At 48.2% G+C, this 25696-nt stretch overlaps 1 protein-coding gene and 1 pseudogene across 1 annotated transcript; both read left to right on the top strand.

Moving 5' to 3' along the window:
- The first annotated feature begins 2558 nt into the window (after positions 1-2558).
- LOC136490959 (phenylalanine ammonia-lyase) lies at positions 2559-5300 on the top strand. The gene is made up of 2 exons (XM_066487165.1): positions 2559-3084; positions 3232-5300. Exons 1-2 carry the CDS (start codon positions 2687-2689, stop codon positions 4976-4978), a joined length of 2145 nt encoding a protein of 714 aa, XP_066343262.1. The 5' UTR covers positions 2559-2686; the 3' UTR covers positions 4979-5300.
- Positions 5301-21135: 15835 nt separating this feature from the next.
- On the top strand, positions 21136-23871 carry LOC136490958 (phenylalanine ammonia-lyase-like; annotated as a pseudogene).
- Positions 23872-25696: the final 1825 nt, after the last annotated feature.

The raw sequence follows: 25696 nt of genomic DNA, 5'->3' as shown, positions 1-25696 counted from the left end.
AGAAAAATACATACCTCTGTCATTATAAAAATACTCTACTGTAACTACCCTATCTCGATCTAAATTATCCTGCCATGACTATTATATGAATTATTCTAAAGTAACCCTTTAATCTTCATCTAAATTATCCATATATGAAATCATGAAAAGAATAAAAAAGGGGTACTATGAGCCATGTGTATGCCTCTGTTTTTGAAGATGTACACTTCATATAAGCAGGGATGGATCTTCTATTTTAAAAGGCTATTGATGTCAGTTTTACTATATGGGCTAACCTTTACCTATACTAACACTAATTTGCAACGGAGATCACCAAAATCATTGCTGCCATGTGATGTTACGGAACTTGGCTAGTTCTGAGTTGTTCCTCAGCATAAGTTTGGAACATCATGTTTTTTCGAAAGGACGGCAAAAGCTTTGTCGTGATTTCTATTAGACGATGAAGAAAAAAAAGGCAAATGTCCACCCAGTTTTTTGAGCGGAAACTGGGTCCAAAAACCATACAACTTAGGAGAGTGCTCCACTCGTCTAGCAACTTTTGAACAACTATCACAACTGACGCCACTACTTGTAGCTTGGTCGCGTCTACTCAACTAACAACACCCACCCAACTAAGACACCTCAACTAGAGAAAGACAACTTGGAGAACCATAGGGAGCACCGAGCACCAACACCGAGCATTGTCATTGTAGGAGAAGCGCCATGACTGACAACAAAAAGGTTCACATCGGAATCTAGATCACCTAGCAAAGCCTTCAACAAGGAAACGATGCCAAGAGCGTTGACAGGCTAGCCCAACGAGGGAAGGTTTTCACCTGCGACATCCAACGCGATAGGAAGAGAGGTAGTAAAGGACGCCTCCAAAGAGGGCACGGCATCCGCAGATGTTGCCGTCCAAGCTTTCGCCCCGACCTCATGCTTCTTCCATATCCGCCGCCGTCGGAGTCCCATAGAGGTAGCCTGACCCGAGGAACCAGCCCGGGCAAGGGAAAGGCAGGTGGCGGGGAGAAGAGGGCCAGGATCAAAAGAAGCCCCAGTCGCCCATCCCACCACCGTCCCAGCCCCTGGCAAGCGGTCCCAGCGTCAAAACCCGCCGCACAGAGCCTCCGGCAGCCCCATTACGAACTTCCGCCATCAGCACGCTGGATCCAGCAGAGGAACGTCAGCCCCGACCAAGGAGGCCAAGGCCGATTGCCACCACTACATCCGTTCCCAGCCCCACCAGACCCGAAGGGTGCCGTGGCGGGCCGCCCCCCCCCCCTCGACGTCGGTGAAGGCCGGAGAGCACCTCCTCCGCAGATCTAGGGCGGAGAGTGCCGGCTCCGTCCACCCCGGACCGGGTGTGCCGCCGGTCGAGTTCCCCCGAAGAGCACGCCGAGGAGCCTCCCGGGAGAGACGCGACAACAGATCCTAGCCTGGGAGACGAATCGGGGAGGGAGGGGTCCGCCCGCCCCGGTGCCAAGAGCGCCGCCGACCGAGGTTCCCCTTGAAGAATCACGCCGGAACCCAACGGACCAGCCCAAAATGCGCCAGCACCACCCCCACGCCGCCGGAGCCGGATCTAGCCGGCGGGGAGCTAGATCCACCCACAGAGAGGCCGGATCTGGGCCGCCAGCCACCACCATGAGAAGCGCGACGACGGCGCAGGTTATCACCGGGAGAGGGATAGGGATGGAGAGGGAGAGGGAGGGAGACACCTGGCCACCGCCGTCCTTGCCCTCCACCGGAGCTCCGCGCGGCGAGCTCTGGCGGCGACTGAGACAGGGAGGATGTAGGGAGGGGCCCGAAGGCAGGGGCGACGGCGCCGCCCGAGTCGCCCTCGGGGGAGAGCGACGCGGGGGCGAAGGGGTATGTGGGTTGGCCTTGGAGATTATTTGGAACATCATGTTTTTGAATATTCAATTTTATGATGAAATAGAGAGTTGTATTTGCTCTTTTTTCTCTTTATATCGTCTAATAAAATCCACGGCAAAGCTTTTGCCGCCCTTTCGGAAAAAAAAAAAACTCAACACGATGCGCGTGCTTAAAGGGAGAAACGGATAACCGTTCGCTTGTCAATTGTTGGCAAAAGCGAATCTGAACGCAACCACCACCTCAAGAGTACCGTTTTTTTTTCATCTGGCACGCAAGAACACAACTGACGGTAACGCAAAGGTCCGGATGAAATGTCCCGAAAACGGTAAAAACGCAACCCTGCACGTCTTGTTAACCCGAGACGAGTGCCGTGCGTGCTCTGTTCCTCCTCCCTCCTCTGCCCTCACCAACCCCCGTCCACCCGGGCGGCGCTCGCCCAACACAGCCACGCCGCTCACTCCGACGGCCGATTGCCGCAAAGTCGCCACGGCGCAGCTCTACGCATAGCCGGCAGCCACCGTGTGGTCAGCAGTCAGTACGGTCCTCCTCTCCCTTCGACTCGGGCGCACCAGTCCCAGGGGTCAACTCTGCCCCACCTCCCCTTCCGACGTCCGCACCAACCCCTCCCCCACCCACCCTGCGTCCTGCGCTGCCTATTTAAATGCCTCCCCCTGCTCAATTCCCTTCCAAGAAGAGCCTCCGCCTCCTCTGGTCCTCGAGCTCTTCTTCTCCACTCCACGTCTCCTCCAGACTCCCACCACAGCTACCAAGCCTCCTCCAGACACAGTCAAAACTTTCTACCTCATCCGTGCTAGTTCGTTGCCGTCTCGATATGGAGTGCGAGAACGGACACGTCGCCGCCGCCAGCGGCAATGGTGTCTGCCTGGCCACCCCGCGGGCGGCCGACCCCCTCAACTGGGGGAAGGCGGCCGAGGACCTGACAGGGAGCCACCTGGAAGCCGTGAAGCGGATGGTGGAGGAGTACAGGAGGCCGCTGGTGAAGATCGAGGGCGCCAGCCTGACGGTCGCCCAGGTCGCCGCCGTGGCCGCGGCCGGCGAGGCCAGGGTGGAGCTCGACGAGTCCGCGCGCGGCCGCGTCAAGGCCAGCAGCGACTGGGTCATGAACAGCATGATGAACGGCACCGACAGCTACGGCGTCACCACCGGCTTCGGCGCCACCTCCCACCGAAGAACTAAGGAGGGCGGCGCTCTCCAGAGGGAGCTCATCCGGTAAGCAGTAGCACCAAGGACAAGGATTTTTTGTTTACACTCCCTCCCAACGGTAAATTGTTTGCTGTAATGTAATTATTAACTATTAAGCCGGCTTGCTTACCTGTGTCGCACGTTTTTTTTTTTTTTGTTTGTTACTATATACAGATTCCTTAATGCCGGAGCGTTCGGGACCGGCGACGACGGCCACGTGCTGCCGGCGGCGGCCACGCGCGCCGCAATGCTCGTCCGCGTCAACACCCTGCTGCAGGGCTACTCCGGCATCCGCTTCGAGATCCTGGAGACGATCGCCGCGCTGCTCAACGCCAACGTGACGCCGTGCCTGCCGCTCAGGGGCACCATCACCGCGTCGGGCGACCTGGTCCCGCTCTCCTACATCGCGGGACTCGTCACCGGCCGCGCCAACTCCACGGCGGTGGCGCCCGACGGCAGGAAGGTGGACGCCGCGGAGGCGTTCAAGATCGCCGGCATCCAGCACGGCTTCTTCGAGCTGCAGCCCAAGGAAGGGCTCGCCATGGTGAACGGCACGGCCGTCGGCTCTGGGCTGGCGTCGATCGTGCTCTTCGAGGCGAACGTCCTCGCCGTCCTCGCCGAGGTCATGTCCGCCGTGTTCTGCGAGGTGATGAACGGCAAGCCCGAGTACACCGACCACCTGACCCACAAGCTGAAGCACCACCCGGGGCAGATCGAGTCCGCGGCCATCATGGAGCACATCCTGGACGGCAGCTCCTACATGATGCTCGCCAAGAAGCTCGGCGAGCTGGACCCGCTGATGAAGCCGAAGCAGGACAGGTACGCGCTCCGCACGTCGCCGCAGTGGCTGGGCCCTCAGATCGAGGTCATCCGCGCCGCCACCAAGTCGATCGAGCGCGAGATCAACTCCGTCAACGACAACCCGCTCATCGACGTCTCCCGTGGCAAGGCGCTCCACGGCGGCAACTTCCAGGGCACGCCCATCGGCGTGTCCATGGACAACACCAGGCTTGCCATCGCGGCGATCGGCAAGCTCATGTTCGCCCAGTTCTCGGAGCTCGTGAACGACTTGTACAACAACGGCCTGCCGTCCAACCTGTCCGGAGGGCGCAACCCGAGCCTGGACTACGGCTTTAAGGGCGCCGAGATCGCCATGGCGTCCTACTGCTCTGAGCTCCAGTTCCTGGCCAACCCCGTGACCAACCACGTCCAGAGCGCGGAGCAGCACAACCAGGACGTCAACTCCCTCGGCCTCATCTCGTCCAGGAAGACCGCCGAGGCCGTCGACGTGCTGAAGCTCATGTCGTCGACGTTCCTGATCGCGCTGTGCCAGGCCGTCGACCTGCGCCACCTGGAGGAGAACCTGAAGAGCGCCGTGAAGAGCTGCGTGACGACGGTGGCCAAGAAGACCCTGAGCACCAGCGCCACGGGGGGCCTCCACAGCGCGCGGTTCTGCGAGAAGGACCTGCTCACGGCGATCGACCGCGAGGCAGTGTTCGCGTACGCGGACGACCCCTGCAGCGCCAACTACCCGCTGATGCAGAAGATGCGGTCGGTGCTGGTCGAGCACGCGCTGGCCAACGGCGAGGCCGAGCGCAACCCGGACACGTCGGTGTTCGCCAAGCTCGCCACTTTCGAGGAGGAGCTCCGCGCGGCGCTGCCCCGGGAGGTGGAGGCGGCCCGCGCGGCCGTGGAGAACGGCACCGCCGCGATCCCGAACAGGATCGCCGAGTGCCGATCGTACCCGCTGTACAGGTTCGTGCGCGAGAAGCTCGGCACGGAGTACCTGACCGGGGAGAAGACGAGGTCGCCCGGCGAGGACGTGAACAAGGTGTTCGTGGCGATGAACCTGGGCAAGCACATCGACGCCGTGCTCGAGTGCCTCAAGGAGTGGAACGGTGAGCCCCTGCCGATCTGCTGAACAGAGGGGCCATGGGCCCATGGCCGTGGCCGTGCTCCTGATCCCGAGGAGATGAAGTGAAGACAGTACAGAGATACTAGCGAGTTTCAGAGTGTTGATTGATGAGGCCTACCCAGGGTCCTCGTTGTTCAGATGCGTGTAGTTGTCCTGTTCCTTGTTTTTGTGTGGAGTTACTGTTTGTAAAGCTCTTCGCGGGCAGCAGCACCATTGCCCATGTTTGCAATGGCAGCCCCTGGAACTAGTGTTCATGTAAGTTAAGGGTACTTGTTGACAGAAAGTTTTCATTTCCAACGTCTGGTTCTTCAGATAGTACTATACTTTTGTCTGGTTCTTCAGATAGTACTAGTACAGCCAGTGCATTGGCACCTACTATTGTCATTGTAGTTATTGTTTTTGTTTCCGACTAAAAATTATATTTTTGATGCAGAACATGCGCATCATACTTTTGTTATTATCCAGCTTAATCTGGTGGCAGAAATACCCAATACCACATGACCATGCACCAAAATACTGATTGTCTGTCGGTAGGTCAAGAAAAAAGTGGCATGAGAAAATGTAGTTGAACGAAGACAAATTACAAAAGCAGCATGAGTTTTGCGTGGAAGACGCCCATAATGTATCCACATGAACGGCAGTCTGCCACATGAAGTCTCATGACTCATGAACGCAGAGCGCCCATGCCCATTGCCCTGAAGATAACTCCTCGCTCTTGTTTACGCGTGGTCAGGAGGCAGATAGATTCTAGGTGCTCAGAATAGGATGAGTGCAGTTCTGAAGCTGCTGATGCATGTTCAGCTGTTCACTGGTCGGTGGGGAGTATTTTCCATGCAAACAGCTGTGCACATACCTGTCGCCGTAGTTCCGTGTACCACTCAGTTGCTCGCATGCAACAGATTTCCAGAGAGGCCGGTCTCTGTCACTGTTAAACCACTCGTAGCTTGGCATTTGGCAACGTATGCTGCATTTCGTATTGTGGATGAAAAACAAAGCTGTCTTAAACAGGTCATCCATCCTGGAGTGTAACAAAAACTGGCAGGTGATAACTGAAAACATAACATAATGTCGCCAGATATACCAGGAGTCCAGGACATCGAATTTAGAATATTCAATGCTCTCGATGCTGGATGCAGCCATATAGTACAGATTACCTAAATTTTTACTATTTGATCATTTTTTCGAACAAAATTTACATTTGGCTCCATGGAAAACTTAAACTCATCTTTGGACCCTGTGGGTCGGCGCCATGAGTCCTGGCGCCGAGGTAACACGTCTCGGCGCCACAGATCTTGGCGCCGAGGTGCCGGGCCGTGCACAGCAGGGCATCCAAGGTGGCGTTCACGTGGCGGACACCTCGGCGCCAGAACACATGGCGCCGAGCTCGGCGCCTAGATCTATGGCGCCGATCTCGGTGCCACAATACATGGCGCCGAGCATGGATTTATAACCCGAGGCCAAGCTTCTCCCCTTGCCGACGCTGCTCTCATTTCTCCCCCCCCCCCCCCCCCCCCCCCCCTCTCGGTTTTCTTCCTCTCCCTAACCCGCCCAATCTAATGAATCGAAGAATTTGACCTTGGATACTTGAATTTGATCCATACATCTTCGCGAGCAAGGTATCCTCTATCCCCTTATCAAATTTTACGCATTGATTTGATATATATTACGTCTATTTTGCAACCCTAGATACATTACCTAATGTTTGAAGTGATTTTTTATTTTTTGTATTATGTAACGGTAGGATGCCAAGACGTGGTAAAGCTAGTAAGCAAAGGTAATCTCTTCTCAACATTTTATATTATGTTTTCATTTATGTGCAACAAATAGAAAAACCCTAGGTTTAGGGTTTAATGTTCATTGCTTTCGGTTCTTAGAACAAATTTGTTTTAATTGTAGTTATGGCCGGATGACCGGAAATGCCTTCGACCCGTTGCCTATGCCTAGTGGTGTTCTAGTTCCCATGTGCTTTTGCGGCGATCCTTGCAAGGTAGCCAAGTCCGATGAAGAGGACACGTATAGGCAGAGGTATTGGATGTGTGCCAATTTTGCGTTTGAGCCTACACTTCGTCGGCGCCGCATTAACAAGATGATGATAAATTGATGTTGTTTAATATTTATTTTGTGTCAAATGAAGTCTTGCATGATTTATTTGTTTTGTAACATTTGCATTTGTTGCAGACCCCTCCATCGCTGTGGGGGTATGGCCCCCAAGACATGGGCCGCACCATCGGAGGTGGCCCGACCCACAAGATCAAGGCGTGCACGGCGCTGCTCGGCGTGCACCGCAAGACATTGTATAGTACCAAATATGATACTTTACTTGTAACCCTGTCTCTCCAGACTATATAAGGAGAGGCAGGGGTCCCCTAGCGGATAGGCTACATCAAGCTACTTGGTCATCCAGATCAATACAATACACTAAAGACACAGGACGTAGGGTATTACGTCGATCAGACGGACCGAACATGTCTAAATCGCTGTCTCTGCGCCTTGTGTCACCATCCGGTTCCTGATTACGCGTATCCCCACCGACAAATCTACCATCGTGAGATACCCCTCGGTGGACTGCCGAGCATATTCTGTCGACAGTTGGCGCGCCAGGTAGGGGTGTGCGCTTGATCCATGGCGAGTCAGATGGACCTCAAATCAACAGCGCGTTCTCGTCATCAATCTCGTGGAGATCCATGCCGGTCCACGACGAAGATTCATCGCTGGCTACGTCAGCCCCCGCGATAGCAGATCTGATCTCGGAACCACCTTCGAGGTCGTCTTCACCAACAACTCACCGCCCGCCAGGTGCTCGCCGTCAACGCCGACCAGACAACGCCATACGTCGCCGACCAGACGCTCCGTCCAAAGCTAAGTCATGCTTTAATATTCTTCTAAATATTCTCCAATCTTCGTATATCGCCATAATGTTTCTCTGAACTGTTTTCTTCATATTTGCTCTCCAAACGATTTTCTGAACCCCCGAACAGTCATGTTGATGCTCGGACTCCTCCAGAGACGGCCCTGTCTCCGGCTCCTCCCTACACGTGCACGAGCGTCTGCCCTCTGCGTTATGGGTGGTCGGCAGCGGCTTCTTGGTCACGCCTGTTCCTCCTACACGTGCACGGGCTCCGCGCTCGACGTTATGGACTATGGGCTAGCTAGGGCTGGAGACTCAGCTACACACTAACTGGTCGGGCGGTTTATATTAAATATAAATACATCTTCGCTCCAACTGATCGCCAAGCTACATACGCTATTTTCTCTCCGAAGTTCATATATTTTTACATCATGTACTACCCGTTCTACGTGTTTGTATTACATGATCGTCGTCCAGGTGATCGGATCACCTGGTGCTCGGACTTCTCCACCGATCAACTGGTCAGACCGCTTGGTTCATGGACTCCATCGCCGACCAGTTGATCGGATTGTTCGTCGGTCGCTTCTACTCAATGCTCACTTCGCCGCCGACCAGTTGACCAGACTGTTCGCCGCTCGTGCTTCATCGCTAGCTACGCCAGTTACTCCTCAGCGCTCGGATTCTTTGTGCTCGAGGACTAAGTGGGCACACTTCACCGCACGGACGTCGTCAGCTACGTCGGTGCTCGGACCTCGCCGCCTACGCCGGGAACTCCTCGCTCCTCGGTGCTCGGTCGTCGCCAGCGACGCCAGGGACTCCTCGCTCCTCGGTGCTCGGTCATCGCCAGCAACGCCGGGGACTCCTCGCTCCTCAGTGCTCGGTCATCGCCAGCGACGCCGAGGATTCCTCACTCCTCGGTGCTCGGACCTCACCGCCTACGCCGGGTACTCCACGCTCCTTGGTGCTCGGTCATCGTCAGGGACACCGGGGACTCCTCACTCCTTGGTGCTCGGACATCGCCGCCTACGTCGGGGACTCCTCGGTGCTCGGTCATCGCCAGCGACGTCGGGGACTCCTCGCTCCTCGGTGCTCGGACATCGCCGCCTACGCCGGGGACTCCTCGGTGCTCGAACCTCGCCGCCTACGTCGGGTACTCCTCGCTCCTCGATGCTCGGTCATCACCAGCGACGCCGGGGACTCCTCGCTCCTCGGTGCTCGGTCATCGCCAGCGACGCCGGGGACTTCTCGCTCCTTGGTGCTCGAATCTTGCTATGTCTCATCGGTGTGCTATCAAGCTGCTCCATGCTGTTCGGATCAGGGTGTTGATCTTAGGCAGCACTTCTGGGGTCTTGATGCGCATGTCAGACGACGTCGGCAAGCTTTCAGACTTCTTTGACCCTGCTACAAGATTCATTCTTCATCTTCCAGCAGGCTCGAGGACTAAGTGGGCACACTTCACCTTGCGGTGAATGTGCTTGTTCTCATCTCGAGGCTACGCCCGGGGACTGGCTGCCTGCTCAGCTGGTCTTCTACTTTCTGACCCTGGCACCACGTGACTACGTCACCTACTGTCAGGCTCAGGGACTAGCTGTGGAGGTATGCCCCCCAAGACATGGGCCGCACCATCGGAGGTGGCCCGACCTACAAGATCAAGGCGTGCACGGCGCTGCTCGGCGTGCACCGTAAGACATTGTATAGTACCAAATATGATACTTTACTTATAACCCTGTCTCTCCAGACTATATAAGGAGAGGCAGGGGTCCCCTAGCGGATAGGCTACATCAAGCTACTTGGTCGTCCAGATCAATACAATACACCAAAGATACAGGGCGTAGGGTATTATGTCGATCAGACGGCCCGAACCTATCTAAATCGCTGTCTCTGCGCCTTGTGTCACCATCCGGTTCCTGATTACGCGCATTCCCACCGACAAATCTACCATCGTGGGATACCCTCGGTGGACTGCCGAGCATATTCTGTCGACAACCGCTCTGCGATTTTGGTGATCTTGAATTTCCCTATGGCCTTCTATTTGCGAGCACAGACCCTCCAATTGCAATCTGCCATCTCGCACACCACCGTATAACGGCGCTCCACATGGGAGTGCCTCACCTTGAATGGTCTCTTACGTCTCACAGAATATTCCTGTAGCCACCTTCTTAAGGTGGGCAAGTCCATGAAGACCATGCCCAACTGAATTTCCACGCTGCCATCGGCCTCAGGAGCCTCTAGCAGTTCGTCATCTCTTCCTTCTCCATAAGCATGTTGAGAATGACTAAGGTCGCTGAATTCATGAACCAGTGGATCACGATCAGGACACAAATGTCTGATGAGCTCCATTTCTTGTTCGCTCAAAGCTGCAACTGGGCGGTCATCATCCGAATCAACGGCCCTTGCTGTGCCATAAGGCTCCTCATCATCCGCAATATCAACATCTACACTGTTAGAGGCCATAAACCCTGGGTCCACGTTGGTTGATGGAGGAACAGGAGCACAACCATCATTATCAGGATTGTCTCCTGCATTTAAAGCACAAATATGGATACCACTAAGTTAAAGGAATGGAACGAACAAAGAATAAGGAGAGCCAAAGTGTTACTAAATCACTTACTAGGATGATTCTGGGTCAAAGGGATCTCCTGAGGGGCACCTACAATATCATCAGTCCCACATTCTGCACGGACACTAGGACATACACCAACCTCATTTGGGGCGGATTGAGCATCGGGCACCACAACCGCATCTTCCACATCCACCTCACGGTTGGGTAACAGAGGCTCATAGGGTGTCGGATTCTCTGGTCCTAGCGACAACCCATGAGGGGGTGAATGAACATTAGGGGGTGAATACCCATGAGGGGTGGGATCATTGGACAACTTCCGCACAACCAAATCCAAACATTGAAACTCATTCTTCATGACAGTTTTGACATATTTGTCCCATTGTGCCTCTGATGCAATTGGGACCAACCGCCTCAAAAATGTCCCTGGCCTGCCATGGTGAAGTACCCCCTCAACTAAGATGGCATCTTCATTTGAATTGCATTTAAGCTCATCCCGAGCCCTACTAAACAACTCACAAAACAATGGCCGATCATTGAATATCACTGGCACCCTTTGCATTCCAACAAAACTGACATTACCAAACTCATCTTCCTCCACACTTCCTCCATGATATAGGGTGACTACGTTGTCCATCTAGTTGGTATGCACATCAACCAAGTTATTACGGGTATATTATTATAAGATAACTAACCATAATATCTAACTACATTTGCTAACTAAATTACCTAACTATCGACCTAAACAAATAAGTATCTAACTGTCTAACTATCTCTATAACATGATAAGAGATTTGGTAACTACACTTACTAACTAGCTAACTAAATCAATAGGTAACTAACTCCCTAATTATGTCTCTAACAATCTAATCTAACTAAATAAGCTACATACATATATTCCTAAGTATATAATATAACTAAAAAAATAAGCATCTAATTGTCAGAAACATTAGCAATAATGCGTGTATTTCTTTGAGTTCATCAGTTGAGCTAGTAATTAATGGTTCCGTTAATTGAGATGAGTAGGCTTCGGGTTTCACCAAAAGTAGTTAGAAGATGCATGTTTAATTTGGATAAAGAGGTAGAGCATGATAGTGAAATTTATCTCTTGCAGGCTTTGAACCATTTATGTGGTGACTTTGCTGAGGAATGAGTGACGATGAGCTAGAACAATGAGTTCAAAGAAGAACAAGAAGGAGAGGGTAAATCTATTGGTTCAAATGAAAGGAATCTTTTAAAACTACTCCGTGTAATGGTTTAGGCCTAAATCTAAAAATAAAGCAATGCAACTCGTGGCCGAAATAACATGTCGTTCTTCCAATAACTGCCCGAACATCGGTCGTTGTTGTCTAGGGCTCTAGGCGAGGGAGGGGTCTTGCGCACCAGAGAATCCGTTGCCCAGGTGCCCCACGATGCAGCGGCATGGGTGCAGACGTGCAGTGTGCCCATACCAGTCCCCGACGGCACGTGCCTCGTAGTCGTAGGCTCGTAGCGACGCAGCTCCAGTCCTCGCCAACGTACACCATGGTTGGCGCCCATGTCGCCTACGCCGTCGAAATGAGCCTCATGGCGTCTGGGCCGTATCTCGCGTTGTCGCCGTGCGGCCCACGCAGGCCTGGAAAGAACTCGTTACAATAACAGCCCACAAGGCCATCTAGTAGGCACAGTGTCGGCCTAATTTTGGGCAGAAACAAATGACAAAACGTTGATTTTACCTGTTGATGAATGAACTATATAAGCGGAGTCTAGGTTTTCTCTTCAAATTATAAAACCAAACGTCCTACCTCTCTCAGCTCTCAAAAGTATTTAGAGTAAAGTCTGATTCACCCCCTCAATTAGTCGTTGAATTTAAAAGATTCCTCGAACTTTAATATCAGACAACATACACACATTAATTTAGCATTAAAAACCTAATAAATGCACCTTTCATCATTTCAAACTGGTTTATTCGATGGTTTTGCTGACGTGGTAGTGTGACTTACCTATAACTTGGTCTCTCTCTTTCTCTTATATAAAAAGCACACTTTTTTCATATGAGGTTGTATGAATATAAACTTTATATCAAATTTATAGAGCTTGACATGATCTACAACTTTGTAGTTGATAAACATTTTTATTTACTATATTCATTTTAAGTTATTAGATTTTAAAGTTTAATTTTTTGAATTTTTCATAGGGCCTCTGATGTTGACATAATCTATACTACAGTTGCAGTTCCCAATAAGATTTATAACTTTGTAGCTCACAACTTTTTTTATCTAGCATCATTTAGAGGCCTAAATACTCATTTTAAGTTCATTAATTTTAAAATTGATTTTTTGAATCTTTCAAATAACCTCAGTTGTTGACGTGGTCTACACCAAATTTGTAGCTCTCAATATGTTGTACAGCTTACCTACCTCGTTGGAAATGGTTTTTAAGACGGTTTTATTCTTTTTGTTAAAAGCTGACAAACATCTGATAAGGTTTTTTAACTATGAAATGTGTTTTCAACTTCTAAAAATTTCCAAAAGAAAATCCTAGCAATGTATGAGGAGATTATAAAACCCAAACAAAATGTTTAGAGCTTGTGAAATATCTTTAGAAGCTCCATAAAATTATATTTATCTCTAGAAAAATAATGAAAATCTAGATTTTTTTTAAAATTACTAAAAGATTATAGTCGAGATTTGAAAATGTTTATGAAAACTTTATCAAAAATACATGAGAGGCAACTAGCATAATTTCATAGCATGACTAATACATTAAACATTAATTTATGTTGTATTATTGATAGTTTTCAAAACACATTTACATTTTCTGGATATTTTCCTATTTTTCTAGAGCTAAATCTAAATTTTGAAAGGTTCTAGGAACATTTTCACAAGCTATAAATATTTATTTGGGTTTATCATGTTGCAATCTACCTTTATGATTTTCTTGGGAATTTTAGAAGCTTAGAGACATTATATTTTTCCATGAGTTAAAAAATTATCATGTGTTTACCATACTTTACTGTTTTTAAACTATAAGATGGTGGAACTACCTAGAAATCCACTAGCAATCAGGATAGAAATGTAATTTAAAAGAGTTTGAAAGCTGAGGGAGATAGGGGTGATGTCCGATTTAGAGTTCAAAGAGGAAAGCTAGACTTTGACAATAGTTTATGTAAATGTGACATTTTTCAACAAAGGATCAACTGAGGGTCTGAATGGAATAGGCAGGCAATAATAGCCCATGCAACCCACTTATTCTAGCAACGAACAAACTATCAAAGAAACTAGGCCCAAGGCAAAGAACTTGAAAGTTGATAAACGATGCCAAATTTGTATAAATAAAAAATATATAAATTATTGTCATATATATCAATATAATTTTAATAATCTTTTACTGTACCAATGTGAGTCGTTAAGAAATATTTTTTTATTGTTGAAACACAGCATATATATATATATAATTATCGGTCATGCATGCATGCATATTTAATTTAATAGAACTGGGTAATTTTAAAAACATATATAGATGATTTATGGTTATTTAAACATTTTTTAATAACATATGTTTGTAAGTTATATGTAGATTCAAGGATATTGTATTTTTTATAATAGCATAAATGGTAATTTAGACACAGTCATGTAGATCCAAGCATGTTGATCCATGTACTGTTGACCGAACATCCTCAATAAAAGCGCTTGTTTACTCCTTCAGCGTAGCGCTTCCTGGCTCATAGTCCTACCGTCTTCATTTCACTGTTTGAGATGGAAACAACTGCAAAGTACCAAAGTAATGCTGGTTAAAAAATGAGATTCAGAACCCAGGTTTGGTAATAAGATGGGACTACTGCTGGTAACTTTGTTTTATTCAATTCAAAGTTTTAGCACTTTAGTAGAGGTTTGGTGCAACGCTCTACACCAGGGATTGCCACGGTGGAAACAAAAAGCACGCGGCTACAAATTTGTAGGCCAACCGCAGGCGTCTCGTTCCGAACCGATCTCACCCAAGATTCTGACACCCAGCTAGTAGTTCCAACTTCCAAGTTGCAAATATGTATAGTTTCCAACTTCATTCTCACTTGTGTTATAGTACCTGCGTACACTGTAAGCTGTAGAAATTAAATGCTAATACCAGGTGCTTTATTTACTGCGGTTTTCTCAGTTGATAGTGAACTAGTGATGGCACATGTGGACATAGATCAATACGACGATTCATCACGGCTCCGAAGTTACATACACACGCAAATATGCAATGCAACCAGTTACATACACATGTGATGCACGGCCGGATGGCCTGCAATCCTGCATGTGCATGACACCTCGTCCGCTCCATACAACTAACCCGTTCTTGCATTTTGAAAAGAAAAAAAAGAGGGGGGCATTAAACACAGACAAGCAAGCACCGGTGTCGACCGTCAGTACTATGTATCAGTTCGTTTTGACTTATACGATCGTGGATTATAAGCTGCAATAATATTTTTTTTTCACACCAAACCAGCTAGCAGTACTTCTAGCTTATAATCCACTGTGATTTCGACCGAAACGAAGAGGCTGATATATGCGAAAGTACGAAGGTCACGAAACGAGGAAAAAGTCTACTTGACCCCCCAACTATCATACTTGGTCTACTTCACCCCCTCAACTATGAAACCGTCTGTTTTACCCCTGAACTATCTAAAACCATCTGTTTTACCCCTGGGGCGGTTTTCAGCGGCGGTTTTGCTACAGTAACAGCGGGTTTGCTACAGTGACGAAGGGTTTGCTACAGTACCCGTGATTTTGAATTTTCTTTTTTTTATTTATTTTCGGTGAATTTTTGAAAAATCATAGTAAATCATAGAAAAATCATAAAATGAAAAATCTAATTTTATTGGACTCCACATGAGTAGATCTACATAGTGAATATATAATACGGTATACTTTAGTACAAAATTTTTACTGTAGCCTTAGATTAATTGGAAAATCCAATTTTGTCTGTAATTAGAATTTATCTATAACTAAGTTATACATAGTCCAATAAAATTAGATCTAAGGCTACAGTAAATAACTAAGTTATAAATAGAATTTATCTATAACTAAGTTATACAGACAAAATTAGATTTTCCAATTAATCTAAGGCTACAGTAAAAATTTTGTACTAAAGTATACCGTATTATATATTCACTATGTAGATCTACTCATGTGGAGTCCAATAAAATTAGATTTTTCATTTTATGATTTTTCTATGATTTTTCAAAAATTCACCGAAAATAAATAAAAAAAAGAAAATTCAAAACCATGGGTACTGTAGCAACCCGCCGTCGCTGTAGCAAACCCGCTGTTACTGTAGCAAACCGCCCCGGAGGGTAAAATAGGCGGTTTTAGATAGTTCAGGGGGTAAAACAAACGGTTTCATAGTTGAGGGGGTGAAGTAGACTAAGTATGATAGTTGGGGAGGTAGACTTTTTCCCACGAAACGACGACAACGAAACGGTCCGCCACGGCGCTACGGAAGCAAAGGGCAGGGTCGCTCCTATTGGTTGAACGAGGAGAATTATTAGCTAGGGGCGCCCGATGGAGGTCCCAACAACCATGTCCGTCTCGCGACAGCGAGAAAAGGGGATCGGGGCAGCAGCAGACATCAACAACCACCCCCGGCCGGCCCGTTGTTTCTCCCTTTCATTCTGGGTTGGTGAGACCCGTGGATCGATTTTGATCCCCGGCCGTCCGGCGTCCGTCGGCTGCGCTGAGACGAAGAAGAGCCCGAGCTGTCTTCGGCGCTACGTGACCGCGCGGGCGAGCCGGCAAGCGTCGTCCGCTCCAGCGACGGTGCACCAAACCGGAACGTGCTCCGGTCTAGGGGTACGGTGGTGATGACCCAGTGGCAGCGCTGCACTTTTTGTTTTAGTGCCTCTCATCTAGGTATAACTATATATCTGCTCATGTTTAGATACACACAAATTCTACACACGCACACTACACTCACACCACATATACACAAGCAAATCTATAACTATACTCAGATCAGCAACGCTGCCCTTATATATGCGTGTGCCCTGCCCCGTGCGTCGTCCCAATCAAAAATTAACGCCTCCGTGAGAAAAACCTGGTATCCAAACCTAAATCTGTGGCCTACCGTGGGACTCCTTGCTGCTTGTTTGATGTGACACCGGGCCGGGGTTGGAAGGAGGGTTGGTCAGACTTGAGGGAGCGGGAGAGCATGCACCTGGAAATGTGACCGCTCAGTTTCGTTCTCTTTTTTCACGACCCCGGAAGAGTATCGTAGTATTATTATCTATACGGATAAAATTTCTCTCCACCTCCAGTCATCCCTTAACTAACTTTATGAATATAGAAAACCACCTATAGTCTTTCTCTGTATATAACTAGGAAGCTTAATCCAATTAGATCTCTCCGATTTGGATGAATAGAAATCATAATCCAAATAGAAAAAATATAATAATATGGACAACTAGAAATTTTAATCCAATTAGATCTCTCCAATTCCGAGTAACCGGAATAGGAATCTTAATCCAAATAAAAAAATATAAGTAGTCTGCGGTCACTTTTTTTTTTCTTTTTTCCCCATTTTTTAGCTTTCCTTTGTAGCTACGGACATACGGCCGGCCAGCCAAAATCAAACGGTCACTCTTTCTTTTCTTTCTCTTAATATACCATCCTTTCTGATAAAAAAATACGATCCTTGATTTTTTTTCTATTTTAATTTTTATATATACATACATATAGATGAGCTGCTATATATGTGATAAATCCATACGTAATATATAAAACAAAATATGTTTAGGTAGTTTCTCATTCTCTATATGAACTATAGTATTGTGTGATTGTAAATTAGAGTGTATAACGTGATCACTAATTAAAATCTTCAAGTCTCTCGGGCAAATATGAGTAAGTGTAGCGCATGTCCAGACGGAGTATGAAAGTCTGGCCTTAGCGTCCCGAGTCCAAGAGAAATTGAAACGCATGATCATTGGATAAATGTCGAAGCCATCAGTTCCCAAACGAGTTATTCAAGTATGCATTAAGATATTGTAAAATGAATTGGAACAAGAGACTAATCTAAAGTCTAAGTTATTCTTATAACTGCATAAGTTGTACGTCCCGTTGCAACGCACGGGCATATTTGCTAGTAGAGTAAAAAACATGGTATTCCCTCCGTTCCAAATTACTTATAAGTCATTCCAATTTTATTGGAAAGTCAAAACATTTTAAGTTCGACCAAAATTGTGAAGAGAATTATAAAGATTTATGACATCAAATACTAGATATACTATGAAAATATAATTAATGAAGAATCTAATGATACTTATTTGGTATTATAAATGTTATAATTTTGTTATACAAATTTGGTCAAACTTGCGATACTTTGGCTCAGGGAAAAGTTAGAATGACTTATAATTTGGGATGGAAAGAGTACATCAGTGCATAAAAATATGAAACAAACTGAAAAATAAAGAATTTACATTGATGAAACTCGTATCCGGAGAACTTTGCTGCCACACGTGGATGAGACGAAACACAAGAAACCTCCTACAATTAAAAATTGGTATCCATAGCTAAACCACCAAAACAAGGATGACCAATAGCACCCACACACATACACATAGGCACATGAAACCTCCTACAAACGAGAGTGAGTTTGCTTTGCATGTTCTAATAAATCTCAGCAGGAGGCAATCCCTCCTGTTCCATAAAAAAGTAGTACTTCTGATCCGTGTGGCCAAAGATGTTGATGTAAAAATCATGTACATGAGCGTATACATTGGCTTGTTTGGTTGGACTTTGATTCACCCCAATCCATGTGGGTTTGGAGGGTTTATTTTCCACCACAATTTCTCTCGATCTATATGGATTGATATCAGAGTAAAATTGATGTTGTTGTTCTGAAGAATCTGACATCACAGGAATGACAATGTGTTCGGGAATGGCCAATGCCCCATCTCTGTTTCGGTAAATTTTTTTGGAAAACTATCTTCGCTCTCTGAAACTTGATGGAGATACAACACCTCCGGTTAATGCTAAAAGGGAAAAACCCATGCACTTCAAATCCAAATTTCCTGTGTCAGAATGATCAAAGAACAATCCAGAAAAGGTATCCTTGGACACCTCCCCCTCCAGGATGGATCAAACTGAATGCTGATGCATACTTTGATCCTATCACGCGACAAGCAGGCTTGGGTTATGTTGCTAGGAATCATCAGGCTGCACTAGTGACCGCTTATGTGCTTCAGTTGAAGAAGCGGAAAATCTAGCGGCATTGATGGGAAACCGGAAGGCTCTCTCGACCTCTACGGGACCTATATGGCTGGAATCTGATTGCCTAGCTACAGTACAAGCACTTAGCAAAAACATTCCAAATCGATCCCCTAGTTGCATCATCATGGAGCAGGCAAAAGAAACGTTGAGACTTTTTCAAGATTTCAAAGTCACAAAATGTCACGGGAGTGCTAATGGAGTGGCTCATGCTTTAGGGCAATTTAGCAGGAGAGTGTTTTCATCTTGTTTTCTGTCTGAAGGTGTCCCAACCTACACGTCGAAAGCCTCGGACTCTGATTGTAATCATGCTCATGGTTGAAATATAAGCTCTTTCCTGTGTTAAAAAAGAGTGTGACCAAACAACCTCTGAAGGGAGAGGAGGAAAGCTGAGTGCTAGCAGGTGGGGATGAAAACGGATCGGATACGGACGGATATCACCGATATTACATTTGTTTTCATATTTTTGTCCGGATTCGGATTCGAATACGGATAGTGTCAACTATGTCGGATATGATACGATTGGATATCGACATCATAAATATGCAATTTGAGTATTCGGATACGGATACGATATCGGATGTTGGATATCCGGACTTGGATACGGACAGATCTCAACCCCTCTAAACGAATTCGGTTTCGAATACGGTCGGAAAATATCCGTACCGTTTTCATCCCTACTAGCAGGGGCTATTTCCACTAGTAGGGGTTGTTTCCACTTGCATTGCTAACATACAAGCATCCCTAATTACACGTGTATGCAGTTCCACTTTTCCTAACTGTCTGTTTCCATATCATGCAATATGAAATGAATATAAAAGTTGCATAAATTTCATGATGGAATAAACAAGTTCCACAACAGTGTTTTTGCCATTTTTTTATTTATTGGCATTCAATTTTTTAAGTTCTTTGTGTCATAGTAGATTTAAGTCTAACTTTGTGGTGGCAAAACAAATAAGTGTTAGGAGAGGTTATGACACCGCAATTTTTACACCATCTTTACTGAAAAAACTACACATGTGTAAATTAACTATACTTTCAATGTAAACCAACGGTAACTAACTACTCCCTCTGTCCCTTATTATCTATTGCTATGGTATTTATGTTGGTCAAACTTTCTTAAGTTTGCATAGGTTTATACAAAATATTAGCAACATTTATATCTCAGAATAAATTTATTATAAAAAATAGATTCAATAATTTATCCAATGATACTAATTATGTATCATAAATTTTAATATTTTCTTGTATATATTTGATCAAATTTGAGTATATTTGACTTATCAGAAGCGAGAATGACAGATAAAAAGGGATGGAGGGAATATGGTAGTTGTGTGCAACGTACAATTGGTCTCGAATGTAATAAATTTTCGAAGCAATATAAAGATATGTTTTCTTTGCCCAAAAAACTAACCGTGGTATAAACAAATATTCATGTGTTACTAAGAAGGTATAAAGATAGAGTACTTGAATTTTTCTTGGCATATGTACTGACCATCATAAAGCACAAATCTTGAGGTAATAAATTTATGACATTAAAGTTCCTTTATTAAACCCTATTAAAACATTCTTGTGAAATTTAGGGACGGTTTGGAAGGCTGAAACGTTTCGTATTCTTGCCTAGAACGTAAAAATCCGTGCTAAACAACACACGAGTGAAACGTTTCTAGTAGAAACTATTCCAAGCTATTCTGGTTTTTCGTCCTATGCAGTGGCGGATCCAAAGGGGGGGGGGCTGGGGGGGGGGGCTCCAGCCCCCCTAATGACTTGATTTTAAGCCTAACCACTGTAGCAAAAGCTTGATTTCACCATTAAATTTTCATGCAAATCAACATCTCCATTGTTTTAGCCCCCCCTTATCCCGCATCGTGCATCCGCCACTGGTCCTATGAATGTGAATCAGTGAACCGTGCTTTCGAAATGATTTTGTACAACTAAACGGTCTAGTGATTAGAATTTGTCATTCCAAACGTTTTTGAGAGAATCTGGATCCGAAATGTTTCTGCCAAAATAAGCCCTTAGTTTTTGTTTTAAAGAAACAGCGTGGATTCGGCAAGGATCAGATGGCGCCCGTGGATTAATCAATCAGGTCAATGGGTTCTACGGCTCCCGGAGACAGAGTCACGCTGTAGTTGGACTGCCTCCATCGCAACCTACCCTTCAGGCCTAACCAACGCACGCTAGATGAGACTTCAGAGCACCTCAGCTCAACAATGTCAATACACAGTCACCTGCACGCACACACTCAGGCCTGTCAAGAGAAAAAAGAAAAGAAAAAAAGAATCTCACTCCACTCTGGGATGAGAGATCCACCACACCACTCAACTCACCAACCCGGTCGCCAACTAACCCACCAACACCCGGCCTCACCTAAACCCCCCTGGCCTCGCTGCCATCGCTAATCTAATGCCACCTATATAACCTCCTCGCCCCCGCTCCATCTCCCTCCAGGAAGAGCTCCAGACTCCAGAGTCCACCACCACTGCCTCCCGAGTCCCGAGCTCTTCTTCTTCCACCACCGTCATGCATTAGCACTACACATCTCCTCCTCCCGGTCGAAATGGCGAGCAACACGGCCATCCTCGAGAGCGACCCGCTCAACTGGGGCAAGGCGGCCGCGGAGCTGACGGGGAGCCACCTCGACGAGGTGAAGCGCATGGTGGCGCAGTTCCGCGACCCCGTCGTCAAGATCGAGGGCTCCACCCTCCGGGTCGGCCAGGTGGCGGCCGTGGCCGCGGCCAAGGACGCCGTCCGGCGTGGCCGTCGAGCTGGACGAGGAGGCGCGCCCCCGCGTCAAGGCCAGCAGCGAGTGGATCCTCGACTGCATCGCCCACGGCGGCGACATCTACGGCGTCACCACCGGCTTCGGCGGCACCTCGCACCGCCGCACCAAGGACGGGCCCGCGCTCCAGGTCGAGCTGCTCAGGTACTGTACTACTACTGCCAATCTCACGAGACCACGTGTACGTCTCTGCTTACTTGCTGTTCCAGTAAAGTATATTCGTCAACGGAGTGGTTGCAGCGTCAAATGATTCATGTGAGTCAGTGATGAGTGCCCACTGGCAACGACCGACCGTTGCAACTTGCAATTGCTGCTGCCGATGATGCCTGTCAGCAGCTCATTAATTCTGATAGGCCGATACTAGATTCTCTGAACATTTTGAATGCTACTCGTAATGACATTACAACTGCCATAAGCTCGCTCGATCTGTTTTTCTCCCCTGCAACGCAATCGAACCAGGCATCTCAATGCCGGAATCTTCGGCAATGGCTCCGACGGCCACACGCTCCCGTCTGAGGTTTCGCGCGCGGCCATGCTCGTCCGCATCAACACCCTCCTCCAGGGCTACTCCGGCATCCGCTTCGAGATCCTCGAGGCCATCACCAAGCTCATCAACACCGGGCGTCAGCCCGTGCCTGCCGCTGCGGGGCACCATCACGGCGTCGGGCGACCTCGTCCCGCTGTCCTACATCGCCGGCCTCATCACGGGCCGCCCCAACGCGCATGGCCGTCACCGTGGACGGGAGGAAGGTGGACGCCGCCGAGGCGTTCAAGGTGGCCGGCATCGAGGGCGGCTTTCTTCAAGCTCAACCCCAAGGAGGGCCTCGGCCATCGTCAACGGCACGTCCGTGGGGTCGGCGCTCGCCGCCATGGTGTGCTTCGACGCCAACGTGCCTCGCCGTCCTGTCGTCGGTCCTGTCCGCCGTCTTCTGCGAGGTGATGAACGGCAAGCCCGAGTACACCGACCACCTCACCCACAAGCTGAAGCACCACCCGGGGTCCTATCGAGTCCGCCGCCATCATGGAGCACATCCTGGACGGCAGCTCCTTCATGAAGCACGCCAAGGAGGTGAACGCCATGGACCCGCTGCTGAAGCCGAAGCAGGACAGGTACGCGCTCCGCACGTCGCCGCAGTGGCTGGGCCCCCAGATCGAGGTGATCCGCGCCGCCACCAAGTCCATCGAGCGCGAGGTCAACTCGGTCAACGACAACCCGGTCATCGACGTCCACCGCGGCAAGGCGCTGCACGGCGGCAACTTCCAGGGCACCCCGATCGGCGTGTCCATGGACAACGCCCGCCTCGCCATCGCCAACATCGGCAAGCTCATGTTCGCCCAGTTCTCGGAGCTGGTGAACGAGTTCTACAACAACGGGCTGACCTCCAACCTGGCCGGCAGCCGCAACCCGAGCCTGGACTACGGGTTCAAGGGCACCGAGATCGCCATGGCGTCCTACTGCTCCGAGCTGCAGTACCTGGCGAACCCCATCACCAACCACGTCCAGAGCGCGGAGCAGCACAACCAGGACGTCAACTCCCTGGGCCTCGTCTCCGCCAGGAAGACCGCCGAGGCCGTGGACATCCTCAAGCTGATGTCGTCCACGTACATGGTGGCGCTGTGCCAGGCCGTGGACCTGCGCCACCTCGAGGAGAACCTCAAGAGCGCCGTCAAGAACTGCGTGATGGCGGTGGCCCGGAAGGTGCTGACCACGAGCCTCGACGGCGACCTCCACAGCGCGCGCTTCAGCGAGAAGGCCCTGCTCACCGCCATCGACCGCGAGGCGGTGTACGGGTACTACGACGACCCCTGCAGCGCCAACTCGCCCCTGATGAAGAAGATCCGCGCCGTGCTGGTGGACCACGCCCTCGCCAGCGGCGAGGCCGAGAAGGACGCCAGCGCGTCCGTGTTCTCCAAGATCAACAGGTTCGAGGAGGCGCTGCGGGAGGCGCTGCCCAGGGAGATGGAGGCCGCCCGCGTGGCGTTCGAGACGGGCACCGCGCCCATCGCCAACAGGATCAAGGAGAGCCGGTCGTACCCGCTGTACCGCTTCATCCGCCAGGACCTCGGCGCCGTGTACCTGACCGGCGAGAAGCTCAAGTCCCCCGGCGAGGAGTGCAACAAGGTGTTCCTGGCCCTCAGCGAGGGCAAGCTCATCGACCCCATGCTCGAGTGCCTCAAGGAGTGGGACGGCAAGCCCCTGCCCATCTGCTAAGCAGCAGGACGGACGCCACCGGCCGGCCGTACGCGAGAAAGAAATAAAGAAGGGAGTATTTCAGTATTCTCAAGGCTTCATGTCGTTTGCGATTTGAAGATGATGATTATATGTTGTTGCTCTGTGTTCGTCCTGTTTGAGCTTGTAGCAGTGATCCGTGTAACCGTGTAGTCTGTCTGTTTGTTCTTACCTTGCTGCCGTGTCATATTGGCCATGGCCTGGCACCACTACTATTTTGGAAGTAAAATGCACTACTAGTACTATATTGAGTACATGTGCTCCTCGCTCTATCGCAATGTTGTCTCTTCTGGTTACGTTAGGATCAAACTCTATGAAAAAACTGTTTAATTTATCATCAGGACATCGGCTCATCATAATTCATCGTGATGGAGGGAACACGTTTGGCAAGAGAGGTCCAGAATTAATACTGAGAGTGACAGAAGTCCTCTCTCGCGTGATCTTGTTGGGCTGGGCGAAACACGATTCGATATGCATCGGAAATTCAGATGTCCATCAGGATATGGTCTCCAATGATTAGGGGTCGGCTGTGGTTATCTGCTGGTATTGTGTCCGAAGGAGGTGTGGCTACCAAATTATAGTACGGATATAAGATTCCACTCACGAATTACATGTGTGGATATGTCGTTTTACCCGTTAGTATGGATGCGGATACTCACGGCTATCATACCCTGATCGGTACATGTACATGTGTACCGATTACCGAATGTTACCTACGAGTGCAGATAGGTATACGAAATTTTACCTGTTAGCTAATTCACCACGAACCGATCGATATTTACTCTATCGACACCCAGGCCCGGTCCTGTCAATTTAAAGGCCTGGAGCGAAGCTCGGAAGATAGGCCTTTATTTTAATTATAATAATATGCATAAAAATTTTATCCATCTTTATTTTTTTTTCCTTTTTACACTTCTATATAAATGCAAGCCTTTTGGCAACACGAGGACACTAGAAATTTAGAAATAATACTAGATTCAGTTTAACGTTAAAATAAAAATGAGTGTTAGTAAAGTACCAAGTAATTTTTTTTGGCGAGAGACGAGTGGAGAACAAGGATAATAATTATTCACTGCCCTGCACTGTTAGGGATTCCCCAATCCCAAATTAGAATATGAGTCTTACATATTCTATTCTAAAGAATAACGACAAGGGGCAAAGGCAACTAGACAAATTAAACATTGATTAAACAATCAACAAAGGGGCTAAGGGAACAGGGGCAATTGGGCATGGCACTTTACTTGAACACGTCTGGATGCAAGGACGTCTCGTATAGTCGTAGTGTCGTACTCGCTTGGTTGGGAATGGAGTTACGGAGCGAGCGAACGGAGTAGCCAGATTGGCGACGGCGACGGCGGACGGCGGAGCGAAGGTGCAGCGATGACACAGAAGGAGAGCGGCTATGACGGAAGGGAAATCGACAGATTCTTTCTTACGCGCTTGGTATTTCCTATGGACCAACTATAGCTTACATACCTGGGATTGGGCCCCTAGACTTCACCTACTAACCAGGTGTTAGCTATAATATTCATATGAACAAACAAGTATATCAAATTATTTACCAGCTCAGTACGTTCTTCGTTTTCAGTCATGGGACAGGGGACATTATCTGAAGAGATTCAGTCAAGGTGGGAAATATATTTTGGCACGACTTGTCCATGTATTTCTAATCTATCATTACAGATCTGTAATGTTCCGGACCGTTAGTAATCATCATTGAGACTATTTTATTTTGGTTTAAACTAAGTCTAGCAGATCATCAAAGTAAACTTTGACTGGCCATGGCAAAATCCTTCATTGACTGAAATGGGCAGAGGAAATGTATTTAACCATATCCAACATATGCCATCCTGGCTGCTATACATTCATCTGGCGCACCTTTGACTTGTACGTAGGTGCGATCAGGCTAAAGTTACGGAATGGTCGGTATTTATACTGTAAAAGTTTGTAAAAGTAAGAAATGAAGTCTCAACCTTTTCCGAACAAAAGACTAATGCAAACTAGTACTGCAATCCATAGACTAATTAACCCACGTTAAGTCAGTGGAGCCGAAAGAACTGACTGCACGAGGGAATTAGT

This window comes from Miscanthus floridulus, chromosome 11 (genome assembly GCF_019320115.1).
Source record: "Miscanthus floridulus cultivar M001 chromosome 11, ASM1932011v1, whole genome shotgun sequence".
NCBI lineage: Eukaryota > Viridiplantae > Streptophyta > Magnoliopsida > Poales > Poaceae > Miscanthus > Miscanthus floridulus.
The sequence above is the reverse complement of the archived record's forward strand: the minus strand, read 5'-3'. Positions and strand labels throughout refer to the sequence as shown.

What these genes read in the sequence shown, in the direction of transcription:
- LOC136490959 (XM_066487165.1), top strand. Translation starts at nt 2,687, where the DNA reads ATGGAGTGCGAGAACGGACACGTCGCCGCCGCCAGCGGCAATGGTGTC. An exon ending in CTCCAGAGGGAGCTCATCCG is followed by an intron (nt 3,085 to 3,231) that starts GTAAGCAGTAGC and finishes TACTATATACAG; the next exon opens with ATTCCTTAATGCCGGAGCGT.